This window comes from Cibotium barometz, chromosome 22, assembly GCF_041138505.1.
Source record: "Cibotium barometz isolate CiBa-2024 chromosome 22, ASM4113850v1, whole genome shotgun sequence".
NCBI lineage: Eukaryota > Viridiplantae > Streptophyta > Polypodiopsida > Cyatheales > Cibotiaceae > Cibotium > Cibotium barometz.
In genome coordinates this window covers 1,132,563-1,146,653 of record NC_141067.1, presented here as the reverse complement: position 1 = coordinate 1,146,653, position 14,091 = coordinate 1,132,563, and the positions used below count along the sequence as shown (strand labels likewise).

The 14,091-nt window shown below is 42.9% G+C and overlaps 1 protein-coding gene across 2 annotated transcripts in view; it reads left to right on the top strand.

Annotated features, from left to right (window-relative positions):
• Positions 1-297: 297 nt before the first annotated feature.
• Positions 298-14,091, top strand: part of LOC147626145 (methylsterol monooxygenase 2-2-like) — a 39,138-nt gene continuing 25,344 nt past the window's right edge. The window contains exons 1-6 of one of the 2 annotated variants that reach the window (XM_086816251.1): positions 298-567; positions 670-859; positions 1,226-1,360; positions 1,841-1,986; positions 2,135-2,254; positions 2,371-2,583. In XM_086816251.1, coding sequence (XP_086672377.1) covers positions 776-859; positions 1,226-1,360; positions 1,841-1,986; positions 2,135-2,254; positions 2,371-2,583 — 698 coding nt within the window. In that variant the 5' untranslated portion in view covers positions 298-567; positions 670-775. The remainder of the gene's footprint in view (positions 568-669; positions 860-1,225; positions 1,361-1,840; positions 1,987-2,134; positions 2,255-2,370; positions 2,584-14,091) is intronic. The other variant, XM_086816252.1, reaches the window with a different exon arrangement.

Genomic DNA, 14,091 nt, shown 5'->3' with positions numbered 1-14,091 from the left:
CATTTATAAAGTTTTGAGCTGGGGCATTATATAATAACCACAAAATGACAAGCACAGCACAGTGATTTCGAAGACATGGAAAACACCTACTCGACGTGAATACATGATGTGCCAAGGACACATTAATCTCAAATTTTTTTAGATAGAGACTCCATAGTCAATCAAGGTCAAAGGAAGCACATTCTCAAAATATTTACCTAAAGCACTTAGCAAAAGGGGTTGAAAACCTTATTAGGAAAACGAGAGGTGGAGACGAGAGGTCATCACCCCACACACAAATTATGATGACCACGAGCACACGTACAAACATATAAGACCAAACAAAAAACTTGCCTGTCTGTCTGCTCTTCTTTCCAAAAACCCAACCACCTTTCCTTCTTTTTCGTGCGCTCTCTCTCTCCTCTCCCTCAGAGGGGAGATTCTGCTGTGTGGCACACAGAACAAGAACGGGTCTCGCAATGCTGATGGCTGCCCCATTGCTGCCCGCCTGTTCAAGCTGAAGCGTTGTGGAAAAGGAAGAGCTCGCTCGTCGGCGTCATGGCGAACGCGTTGGAAAGAGGATGGGAGGTAGATCTCTCTCTGTTTCTCTTTATCTCTCTTTTGAGCACCTGTTATGAGCTTGCTTGCCATCCGATTTCGCCTTGAAATCGGCCGGATCCATCTGTGTAGAGCCGCGATTCACGACCTCTGGTGAAGCCAAGCGATTCACATGTCCTCCTTCCAGGCAGACCATTGAAGGTTTTCTGCAGAATCATGGCCATCGTCAGGGTTTCGGATGTGCATCTTCAGCGCAGGCCTTTCTTTAATCAAGGACGCTAGGCTTTACTGCAGTCAAAAAACGATCGCTAGGGTGTTGAACGTATATCTCCACGCAGAGCTCTCATGACACCATGGATTCTAGGGTTTGCTGCAGAAGCAAGGCGATTGTTACGGTTTTACGAAATGCATCTTCAGTCGCCTGTTTTTTAGGAAAAGGGTTTGTTTCAGAATATAGGAGATCGTTAGGATTTTGGGATGAGCATCTGTTTTTTTACGTCACATGCTCAGCGACGTGGGGCTGTGTATTTCATAGGATATGATTGGTTCTCTCGTTGCTTGAACTATCTTTTTGAGGATTCAAGACTAACTTTAACCAACTGCTTTCAAGTTGTTGCGTTTTGTTGCCTTTTTTTACAAGGAAGCATCAGATCCTACCAATGACTTGCTGCATTGGTGTCATGTGTAGTACCTGGTCAACAACTTCAGCGAGTTTCAACTGGCTTCTATAGGCAGTTTCATCATCCATGAGGGCGTCTTTTTCTTATCGGGCTTACCTTACCTTTTTATGGAAATGTGGGGCCTGAAGAAATACAAAATACAGGTTGGTTGATTGGATGCATGCCTTTGATAACCAAAAACTGTTCATATGTTTTGAATTTTGTCATTGGTTTTATTACACAATCAAGCAATATTTGTTTTGTTTGTGTCGAGTACTTCCCCTTTGTTTTGTTTGTGTCGAATACTTACCCCCCCGCCCCCCTCCCCCCAAAAGCTTCTTTTCTATTTGTTAGCAGTCTGTGTAATACTTTCATAATTGAAGTTTCAAAGTTAGCCTCAATAATAACTGAATTGAAGTGAAAATAGTATGTAAGCCTCTCTGCCACAAAGTGACTGTAGGAAAGTAAAGTGAAAGAGTAGTTCTAAATGTTGTTAGGTTCAGAGGGGCTGCTTGTTTTAGGTTGTCTTGTATCCATTTCTGTTTTCCTTTATCTTGATATAGTCAAATCTCAAAGCTCTCAATTCGTAAGTTCAGATTTTTCTGACCTTATGAAGGTATATGATATAGTCGAATGTTGCTCAGGGCAAAATGAACACACCGGCAGCTCAAGAAAAGTGTATCACTCGTCTTTTGTTGTACCATACGTGTGTCAACCTGCCATTGATGATGCTTGCATACCCTATATTCAGGTGGATGGGTATGACAAGCAAGTTGCCTCTACCTTCCTGGTAAGTGAGGCCATGATTTTAAGTCAAAGCTGAATGGAACTTTGAAGGCTCGTTTCTATTTCGTGAACATTCAAGTATAATCATATTTAATATGGGCATGCCTCATTGGTTCAATCCACTACACCCTTTCCTCTATTTTTTTTGGCAGGAAGGTAGTGGCTTTCCAGATTATATCATATTTTATCCTTGAAGACTTTATTTTCTACTGGGGTCATAGGATCCTGCACACAAAATGGCTTTACAAATATGTGCACAGTGTACACCATGAGTAAGATTTCGTGCTTGAACCTAGTTTACTCTTGTTGCAATTTAACCTCGGTGGAACATGTGCATTGGGTAATGTACAGATGCCTCTTGATGTTATTCTATCGATGGTCTTTGCAGATATGCCACTCCCTTTGGCCTGACTTCAGAGTATGCCCATCCTGCTGAAATACTTTTTCTTGGATTTGCAACCTTCTTTGGTCCGGGAATAACTGGGCCTCATCTTTTTACACTGTGGCTCTGGATGATACTGAGAGTTCTGGAGACAGTTGAAGCACATTGTGGCTATGATTTTCCTTGGAGCCTTTCAAAACTGTTTCCAATTTATGGCGGGTATGTCTGTGCAGCTATTTTGAAGTCCAGCATAATCAAATGAATGAAGCTCTTGTTATTAAGCATAGTCTGGTTTGCAATTTCTTAGTAAACAGAGATCATATGTGGTATTTGAGTGTCAAACCATGACTAAGTTGCGTTATTGCTGTCTGTAACAGTGGAGATTGCTTGCTTGTTTATATCATTACCTTCTTATTGGTGGCATATTCTGTGCGCGTGTGTGTGTGCAAGTCACGACAGCTTTCTGAATCAAATGCATTTTTTTTTAGCATTCATTAGAGGGGTGTGAGTGAGCATTAACTTGGAGTGAATTGATTTATCCGCTCTCAAGGTTATATGCAGCCTTTTGGTACTCCTGGCATTTACTTCATCAACTTCACATACTAATCAACAGTATCAAGACAGGGTCGTACCACACTAAATCAACAAGAGAAGGCAGGGTTGTAACTTGTACTACTTTGCTGATCATGGCTAGCTCCTAACAAGCCTTGAAGGCTTGGGTCAATAAGTTTTGAAATACCCTTCAAACCCCTTTAAATCTGGAGCAGCTCTTTCAAAGGCTAACACACAAGAAAACCAACATAACATGGTGCCACTGGCCCATGTCAACCTTAGCTCCGTCCGGAGAACCCTGGAGCTAGAGGCTAGATCCAACACCACAGCCATGCTTGTCACCCGAACTCCGGCATTCCATGATGTCGGAGCCCATTGTCCAAGTGTGTGCCTAGAGCCATGTCTCGCTTGGGTCTTGATCTCTAGGGGATCCTCTGAAGGTGGGATGTGCACTTATGAGCCTATAACTCACTTAAATAGGGTAAGGGCTATAAAAAGGCTAGGAAAACACACTTTTTAATAAATAAGCCCTTTCACACTCATCCACACCTAAAGTGCCCATAAATCACTTATTATTTGTTACATCCTCACCTAGGACTGCCCCTAGGTGTAATCCTAGCCTCAAATAGTATTTGGGCCATGGCATGACTTTTGGGGCCATTGTTACATGCGGAAGCTCTGAGAGTCTTCTTTCAGCCCTAAACACCACTTAAAACATGCTGATGCAAAAACGCAGACAGAAGGGAGAGAGAGAGAGAGAGAGAGAGAGAGAGAGATGGCTGGAAATTCAGTATCTTGATATGGTACAAAAGGTACATAGGTTCTTGCAGCCATGGGCTGCCTTCCATGAAAAGGTGGAATCACCCAAAACAGTCCTCAATCCTAGACCCACTCCATAAGGGAGTGAATGAATCTAACCATGAGCATTAGTGCCTTTATATAGGCCCTTGAAGTGACTAGAGAGCTGGCCGACCAGCAGTCGGCCAGCCAACTGGACATCATCTAATAAATGAAGATCCCGACGTGTTCTCCATGCAGTCGACAGCACACTATGCAGCCGACAGCAGCTTACACTTCTCAACAGATGACAGGTCTTCCTTGTCCTTCTCCTAGTCCAACACTTGCCAAATCTGCACTTCATGCTCCAAAACCTGGTTCTAACTGATTCTCGAGTTCCTTCTTTATGTGTTGCCCTTCAGGACTAGCCTCAGAGAATGTTCATGGCAAATCTTGCACATGACATCCCCCTTTGCTAAACTTGATGACGGGATTCCAACCTGCGCTTGGATGATTGTCATCATCCCATTCTGTTCCCGAAGTCTCTTTGTCATCCCATCCATCTTTGGCAACCCTTTTCACTGAAAACCCGGCCCGGTCTCCAACATCACTCAAACTCTGAATAAGATCTATGCATCTGTTCCATCCAATCCCCTTGGCCGACAATTTGGTCCATCTCCAGATTTGTGTCTTGTTCACTTGAGGCCAAGCCGGTGTCTCATGTGAAGGGGCCAATATTTTGCATTACATGGACGGGAGCCAGACTGGTGCCACCCGTGTATGACCTGGACTGCGTTCTATCCATGGGATTGTTACGCCATGGAAGAGTCAGTATTTGTGCCGTCTCTTGCCTATGGGACTCACTCCATAGGGAGGCTCGTGCCTGGATCTGTGTCTTACCTATGGGACTGTCACTCCATAGGAAGACTGGGATTTATACTTTCTGTCGTGCCATCATTGTGTCCGATAGGAATGTCTAGTACTTGTTCCACGAACGGGAGATATGTCCATGATACTGATTGCACATGCATTCATGTTTGCATGTGTGGAACTGTTTTCGTGTGACTTGTATTCTTGTGTTTGCTTGCCTGACGTGCCACTTACTGAGCGGGGATGCCTGCCAGTGAGTCGTGAAGTTTGCTTTGTCTTCTGACGAGTTTTGTTGCGTGTGAACAGGTGGTAAGTGTATTGCATTTGTTTATTTTATAGCATTATTTCTAACCTTTGTTTTTTATGAGGTTGCAGGTTCACACTCATTAATGAGTGGGTGGCCTTCCCAATATTTTATGGTGCCCTTTTGTAGGGTGGGCACCCATTATGGGCACCCACACTTGGGCTATGGTGGGGAGAGAAGCCCTCCCTTAATGGTGTGTGTGGGGGTGGGTGCATGGCCACCTACCTACCCCCCCTTGGGAGCCTTCGAACTGGCCGCCCCCCATGCAAAGGGTGGGTCGGCCAGCTGTACGTGGTTGCGCCACCATCGCTTGGCGCCTCTCTCTGTGGCACACAAGCGGGCTGCAACTCCTTCTCCATCGCTTTGAGCTTCTCTCTCTCTGGCACACAAGCGGGCTGCAATAGGCGACTCTCTCTCTCTCTCTCTCTCCCCCCTAAGCTATCGGGCAGCTGCAGGCGACCCCCTCTCTACCACGAAGCGGGCTGCAACAGGTTCTCTCTCTCTCTCTCTCTCTCTCTCTCTTGTGGGCGGGCAGCAACAGTAGCTATCGGGCCTTCTCCTCTCATGCGTGGGTGCCCAGGACACAACAACAATTGCAGCTGAACTTCCTTTTTGAAGCATGTGTGCGCAGCCAGCCAACAGCAGTCATTTGAGTTCTTGCAGCTCTATTTGAGGCCATATTCATTCCCGGGTCCTTGGTGTAAATCTTTCGAGGGATATTCACTACTGCTAACACCCGTTTGGTGCCGGGTAGTCCAAGCTTTGGGAGAACCACGGTCCGTGGGTGTCGAGATCAGGAGAGCCAGGCGTTAGTACAGGAGCGCCTGTTTGTGCGTGGTCCTGGAACACCAGTGGGGCGCTCTCTGCGGATTCCAGTGAAGGCACGGGACTGTAAAGATTGGGCTTCTTCTAGTGGTTCGCTCTACTTCGAACGTCTACTTTAAGACTATTGTTTGGTAACTATATTCATTTCAGTTGTACATGGACATCATCTGGTTCATTGAACCCATGGAACATTGTACCCCTTAAATACTCCCAATCATATATTATATATTGAGGGGGGGGGGTCGGCCCGTTCCGGTCCCAGTGCTGGTATTCATTGATCATTATTTCATTTCAGTTTTTCTCAGTTGTCATTGAGTTGTTCATTCATATTGTGATTTTTAAGTTGTGCTATTACGTGCGTGGGTGTCCAACGGAGTCTACTCCCACTCGACGGGATCGGTTTCATTGGTATCAAAGCAAGGTCATTGGCCTCTTCTTAGTGAGGAAACGAACTTGTGTGTTGGACACCCCGCTTCTAGCACACTTAACACAATGGACAACCAAGGCAACCCTCTGGAAGTGCCTAATTCGAGGGGCTCATGAAGTGCCTCGCGTGGTTCTGATGCTTTGCAGGGAAGGCACAAGCCCCTTGAGAGGGTGAATGATAGTGATTTGAGGGGACAACCGTCTGGTGGAAAGACAGTTATGCAAGAAGAGGAGCCTAATGCATTGAGGGCTGAATTGTAGCATATAAGAAAGCTTTTGCAGGGAAAAGAGCTAGAGCTGAAATTCTTGCATGAAGATCCCCATGTACAAAGTGCCATTGAAGCAAGGAAAGCCGATGCAATGGTGGACATGACTTTTGAGTCTATGGCACGAGAAGTGGGCAAGAAGCCAAGGGAGTTGGCACTCTCTTACCTCCTCCGCAAAGGTGATATCAAAGAGGGGGAAGATGGAGAGCTGAAATTCATAAATCCACCTCGCTTGAAGCGTGGAGATCCCGCATCTCAAAGGTTGAGGTCATTTATGCGAAGGGAAGAGGTGACAGTCACCTTTCGTCATGCATCTTCTCCACAAGGCACAAAGGGTGACAGGTATATGTACGCTAGTCCTCGTGGAGGGCATGATGGTCACATGTATTCAAGGCATGTATCCCATGGAGGGGGTGACAGGTCTGCAAATAGAAGAGCTTTGCTTACTGAGTTGTCTCATGGAGAGACATTGTCTTATGCAGGAAGGTCACATGCATGTGATTTTCAGGTTTGTGGAGCACATGCCGCCGTGCTTCATGAAACCTCCATGATGGCCCATGGAGCCCATGCAGATAGGGCTGCCCCGTTGGATAAGGGGAAAAGGAAAAGAGAAGACCATGAGCCTCATGCCAGAAAGCTCAAGGAATTCAAAGCAGGTGACAAGTCCGTTAAGTTTGATGCCTTTCATGGAGAATATGATGCCTCTAAAGTGCTAGCTTTTGTGGCACAGTTTGATATTGCTTTTAGTGATGAGGACTTCACTGAGAAGTCCAAAATTCGTCATGCAAGCATGTTCTTGAAGGGACAGCTGCCCAGTGGTGGATCACTGAAAAGACCACCAAAGATCCCATTTGCACTTGGAAAGAGTTTAAGGACAGATTTTATGCCCAATTCTTGCCACCTAATGCGGAGCAAACTCTCACCCAAAAGTGGGATAGGCTTGAGCAAAAAGATAATGAAAGTGCGCAGCAGTATGTCAATAAGTTTTGGAAAGTGTTGCTTGAGGTAACTCCCTTTATGCAAATCGCTGAGGATGAAAGAAAGAGGAAGTTTCGCTCCGGATTGCAACCAGCTTATCGTTCGGGCATTGAATTGCACCCGAAACACAATTTGCAATAGCTTATAGTCTTTGCTCTTGCTACAGAGCAATTGGTGCTCAAAATTAAGCAAGATCAAGGGGGTTCTAAGGGCAAAGATAAGGCTGTCCCAAACCTGCAAAAAGGTGGACAGCCACCTAAAAAGAGTTTCCGGGAGGTCCAGAAGGGAGGTAAAGCTGAAAATACCTCATCTAAGGATCATGGGCCAAAGAAGAACAAATTTGGCTCGACCCCCGAGCAAAGGAAGCAATATGCCAAGGAGGGGAAATGTTTTTCTTGTGGCAGCAAAGAGCATATGTTTAGACAATGCCCTAACCGCAAACCAAAACTTGAGGATAATCAAACCAAGGCAATTGTGCATGCAGTTTCCGATGTGCAGGAAAACACAAAGCATGATGGAAAAGAGAGGATGGTATGCAAAGCATGGAGTCAAATCAAGGATCAGCCCGCCCTATTTATGTTTGATGATTGTGCAACAGATAACTTCATCTCTATTCAGATGGCAGCCGCCTTGGGTATTGAGGTTGAGAACATGGGGCCTCAAATTGAAGTAGAAGCTGTCTTTGTTGGTAAAGAGGTGCAGGTTACCCCACTTATAGGAAAGTTGCGCATACATATCCAGGGTTACCTTGATCATGAGCATTTCTTGGTTGCACCACTTAATGGATGTGATGTATTGCTTGGCAAGTCGTGGCATCATAGGCTTGAGCCCCGCAAAGAGTACAAGACAAACATGATTTCCTTTATGCATAGAGGCCGCATGCATGTTATTGATGGTGGCAAGGAAGGGGATTTTATCCCACTTGTATCTCACATCCAGATTAATAAAGCAATGAAAAAGAGTCTTTCTGCGTACTTGGTTTTTGTTCGTGATAGCATTGAACCAAGTCATTAAAATGTGGATATTTTGACTTAGGATAGGTTGAATTTTCTTCATGCATACAAAGATTGTTTTGCTGATGCATTGCCTGGTGAACTACCTCCTTAAAGACCCGAGGATCATCGCATAGATCTTGTGCTAGGTAGTTCTCCACCTAACAAACCTGCATATCGTGTGAGTGCCGCACAACAAGAAGAGATCATGAAGCAGGTTAATGAGCTTTTGGAGAAAGGTTTGGTTCGACCAAGTTCCTCACCTTATTGCTCTCTCGTGCTGCTTGTTCATAAGAAAGACGGGTCATTCTGCATGTGTGTGGATTATAGAGCTCTAAATAAGCTCACCATCAAGAACAGATTTCCAATCCTGCGTATTGATGACATTTTGGATAAGCTTGATGGCTCGGCTTGTTTCAGCCGTATTGATTTGAAGAGTGGTTATCACCAGATACGAGTGGTGCCACACAGGATGTCCACAAAACTGCATTCAGGACAGCTTTTGGATTTTATGAATTTTTGGTGATGCCTTTTGGTCTCACCAATGCCCCAGCCACATTCAATCGTATGATGGATAGGATATTTCGACCCCATCGAAAATTCATAGGTGTATTCTTTGATGACATCTTGGTTTTCTCAAAGGATGAGCAGGAGCATAGAACTCATTTGGTGTGTTTAAAGAGTTGCGGAAGCATAAACTCTTCATTAATGCCAAGAAAAGTGAGTTTTTTCTTTTAGAGATACACTATTTGGGTCACATTGTATCCAAGGATGGAGTAATAATGGATCCTTGATTTCAAAACTAATCACGAATTCTTATGAGGAATAAATTAATCATTTATCTAAAATTCCGACTTCGATAGTTTTTGTGAGTTTTCTCATTACCATCCTAGAATGATAGATTTTTCTCTCACAGAGTATTTACTTATTCATTTACCAATTATTCATGGAAATTAAACATAGGATTAAAGAGAACTCTTATCTTGATATAAAAATTCTGTATGCATCTATTTATGCATAAAATCCAACTTCTATGGAAATAACATTTTTATATAAAAGAAAATCCTTTTATGCATCTATTTATGCATAAAAAAATCAATTTAATAGGAATAACACTTTTGAAATAAAAAAATTTCTTTTATGCATCTTTCCATGCATATAAATTAAATCTAGAAACCATTCGGAATTGGCCAGAGTTGCAAAATGTACATCAAGTACGTAGTTTTCTGGGATTATGTTCATACTATAGGCGTTTTATAAGGCATTTTGCTATGATAGCCACCCTTCTACATGATCTCACAAAGAAGAAAGCCACTTTTAAATGGACTTCAAAGGAGCAGGATGCCTTCTTGCAACTCAAGCATGCTATCATATGTGGATCCGTATTGATTGTTCCTGACTTGCAAAGGTCATTCATAGTGCTTGTGGCGATTGTATAGGGGCTGTCCTAAATCAAGAAGGTCATGCAATTGCATATGAGAGCCGTCGCCGATTGCATGATGCCGAGCTTCATATGGATATCTATGAGAAAGAGCTCTTGGCTGTAATTCATGCCTTAAAGATATGGAAACATTATCTCCTTGGGACTGAATTTGTAGTCAAGATAGAGCATCAAAGCTTGAGATACTTTCTATTTCAAACAAAGCTTTCGGAGAAGCAGATGAGAATGGCAAACTTTCTTTCCATGTTTCATTTTCAGATTGTACATACTCCGGGAAAGAAAAATGTGGTGGCAGATGCATAATCTAGGAGGTCTTATGTGGCTGCAGTTTCAGTGGCCTCTCATGGGGACTTATCTGCCATGCGAGACTTGTATCATTTGGATGCTGATTTTTGTCATATATGGACTGATTTGATGGCTGGTCACTCACATGCCTCTTATGTGATCAAAGAGGGTTATCTTATGAAGGATAACTGCTTATTTGTGGTGAAGGATATACGTCCAAAGGTTATGGAGGAATGTCACGCTCCACCTTATGCTGGTCATAGAGGTATCATGCCTACTACACGCATGATTGAGATATATTTCTTTTGGGCAAGTATGCGTAAAGACATTGAGGCATATGTACGTGCATGTCTTACTTGTCAAAAGGTAAAATTTGACCGGCAAAAGCCTCCAGGTTTGCTTCAGCCATTACCTATTTCCTCGCAGCCATGGGAAAGTATTACTATGGATTTTATTATGGACTTGCCTAGATCCCAGCATGGGAATGATGCTATTTGGACCATTAGAGTGCGGAAGTTTTCCAAGTGGAACTTGCAGATGGTTCTTTCTTGCATTGCAGTAAACGGATTCAGCAGTTGCATTTTCAGATTCAGGACTATCAGGATCAGCTGAATTTCTCTATTATGCCTTTGTCACACTATGACATGATTCTTGGACAGTCTTGGTTATATGAGTATGATCCTTTGATCAACTTTCGAGATCATTCCATTCGACTTTATCATAATCATCGAGAAATGGAATTACGAGGTCTGTTTAATTCTAAGCCGATTACTGTGGTTTCTGCTATGCAAGTCAAACGCTTAGTGCGTAAACGCGACAGCACTTCTGTCTTAGTTATGTTGCGAGAAGCAGAAGACAATATAGTTGACATATCGGAATCCTCGCCATCAGATATTTCTTATTTACAGCAGCCCTTCTTTCAACCTTATATGGATTTATTTCTTGATGAGCTGCCAACGACATTGCCTCCTCGACGTTCTGTAGATCATACGATTGATCTAATCCCTGGACAACCACCGCCAGTTCGAGCTCCTTATCGAGTTTCTTATTCAGAGGCTCAAGAAATTCAGAGACAATTGGCAGAGTTGTTGGGTAAAGGTCATATACGTCCAAGCAAAAGTCCTTTTGGTGCTCCAGTTTTATTGGTCAAGAAGAAGGATGGATCTATGCGACTTTGCATTGATTATCGTGCCCTTAATAAGCAGACAATCAAGAATAAGTTTCCCTTGCCCCGCATCGATGAGCTCTTTGATCAGTTGCTTGGTGCGAAGGTATTTTCGAAGATTGATCTGAAGTCAGGCTATCATCAAATCAGGATTCGAATTGGAGATGAGTATAAGACAGCTTTCAGAACAAAGTATGGACATTATGAATTTTTGGTCATTCCTTTTGGGTTAACCAATGCCCCAGCTACTTTCATGACTTTGATGAATGACATCTTTGGTCCTTACTTGGATAAGTTTGTCATCGTTTATCTGGATGACATTTTGGTCTTCAGTAAGAGACTTTGATGAATGACATCTTTGGTCCTTACTTGGATAAGTTTGTCATCGTTTATCTGGATGACATTTTGGTCTTCAGTAAGACTGTAGCAGATCACAAGTAGCATTTGCAGATTGTCTTCGAAGTACTCCGTACGAATGTCTTGTACATCAACAAGAAGAAGAGTCAGTTTTTCAAAGATCATGTGGAATATCTTGGACACATCATCTCTGGACATGGTATTGCAGTTGATCCTAAGAAGATAAAGGTCATTGTTGATTGGCCTTTGCCACTTACAATTTCAGATGTGCGATCTTTCTTGGGATTAGCAAATTTTTATCACACCAAGGTTCACAAGTTCTCAGATATTGCTGCTCCTTTGACGGCCCTTACAAAGATAAATTGCACTGGTCACTTGAAGCTGAAAAGTCCTTTAATGATCTTAAGCATGCGTTGACAACTACGCCTGTTTTGGCTATTGCGTCTCCAACTCAGCCATTTGACGTCATGACAGATGCTTCGGATAGAGCATCTGGAGGCGTTCTTATGCAGAATGATCGTGTTATTGCTTTTGATAGTCATAAATTTTCGGCTATTCAAATGCGATATCCCGTTTATGAGAAGGAATTTTTGGCAATTGTTCATGCTTATAGAACGTGGAAGCATTATCTTCTTGGTGCAGATTCAGTGGTTAAGACAGATCATCAGTCTTTGACTTACATCTTTACTCAGCCAGTGATGAATCCTCGTCAAGGACGATGGGTTGAATTTTTGGCGAATTTTCACATGGCGATACTCTATGTTCCTGGATTACAGAATGTGGTAGCAGATGCTTTGAGCCGCATGCCTCGAGCTACGAACTTTGCTATCTCAAATGTGCAGATGGAGATTCCTGCATGTTTTAAGCATGAGTATTTGACAGATAGAGACTTTGGAGACGTCTTTCGAGCTCTCAAATCTCTTCATCCTACTGTTGCAGAAATGAATATGTTTGCCGCATATACAATTGCAGATGATTTACTTTATTACTTAGATCGCATTTGTGTTCCTCACAATGCATCTTTGCGGGAACTCCTTATTCAAGAGCATCATGAAGTACCCTTTGCAGCTCATCCTGGAATTAACAAGACATATCGTCTGTTATCAGCAACATACTTTTGGCCTCAGATGCAACAGGATGTTATTAAGTTTGTTAAAGCTTGTCACTCTTGTCAAATTATGAAAGCTTCACGACAACTTCCTCTTCAGCCTTTGCCAATTCCTCAGGAAAGATGGGAAAGCATAAGCATGGATTTCATCACTACTTTGCTGCGTTCGCAGAAAGGCAATGCTCAAATTTTAGTAGTGGTTGATCGGTTTTCCAAAATGGCACATTTTATTCCTTGCAAGAAGACAGTTTCTGCTCCAGATCTTGCAGCGTTGTTCGTACAACATATTTTCAGAATTCATGGAATGCCAAGATCTATGGTTTCTGACAGAGATCCGAAGTTTACTGGACATTTTTGGACTTCCTTATTCAAATCTCTTGGTACGAATCTCTTGTTCAGTTCTGCTTATCATCCTCAGACAGACAGACAGACAGAAAGAGTAAATCAAATTTTGGAAGAAATGCTTAGACATTATATTCAGACAAGATTAGCTTCTTGGGAAGAATATTTGCCTCTTGTGGAGTTTGCTTATAATAATTCTCCGCATTCAGTCACTCGAATGACTCCTTTTCAAGCAGCATTTGGTCACACTCCGCTTGTGCCTACAAACTTTGTTCTTCAACACAAGGTGGCATTAGCAGATCAGTTGATTCAAGAAATGCAAGATATTCTTGTGCAAGTTCGAGACAGACTGGTTCATGTTCAGCAGAAGTATCAAAAGTATGCGAATAAGCACAGAAGGCATACTGAGTTTCAAGAAGGTGACTTGATTTTGCTTTATGTTGCACCGCATCGATATAAGACAGTAAAGTCAGTCTTTCCGAAGTTGCGACCGCGTTTCTATGGTCCATTTAAAGTTATAAAGAAGATTTCAGTTGTCAATTATAAGTTGGATCTTCCACCATCTTGGGGAAAAATTTATCCGACATTTCACATCTCTTGGCTCAAGGAATACATACAAGGAGATTCATCTATTCCGGAGTTATCTTCTTATGTTCCTGAGATTGAAGATGATCACATTATTCTTGTTCCTGAGAAGATTCTTGACGTTCGTCAGAAAGAAACAAGACGGAAAATTACTACAGAATTTCTTGTTAAGTGGATGGACTTGGATGAGTCAGATTCTACTTGGCAGACAGATGAAGAAATGCAACAATATCCTCAACTCCTCCAAGAATTCTTTGGCAGACGACAGACTCTCATTTAATCACATGGGTTTTATTTTAAATGGGAGGGAATGTCAAGATTGTGACTTAGTTCATTATACACAGTCTCCTCATGGTTACAGATACTGAAGTGACATGATTACAGAGGACCCCTACACACGGATGGTCACGACTATTCGCTCTAGAGACATGCCTCTTCATCAAGAGCCACACTC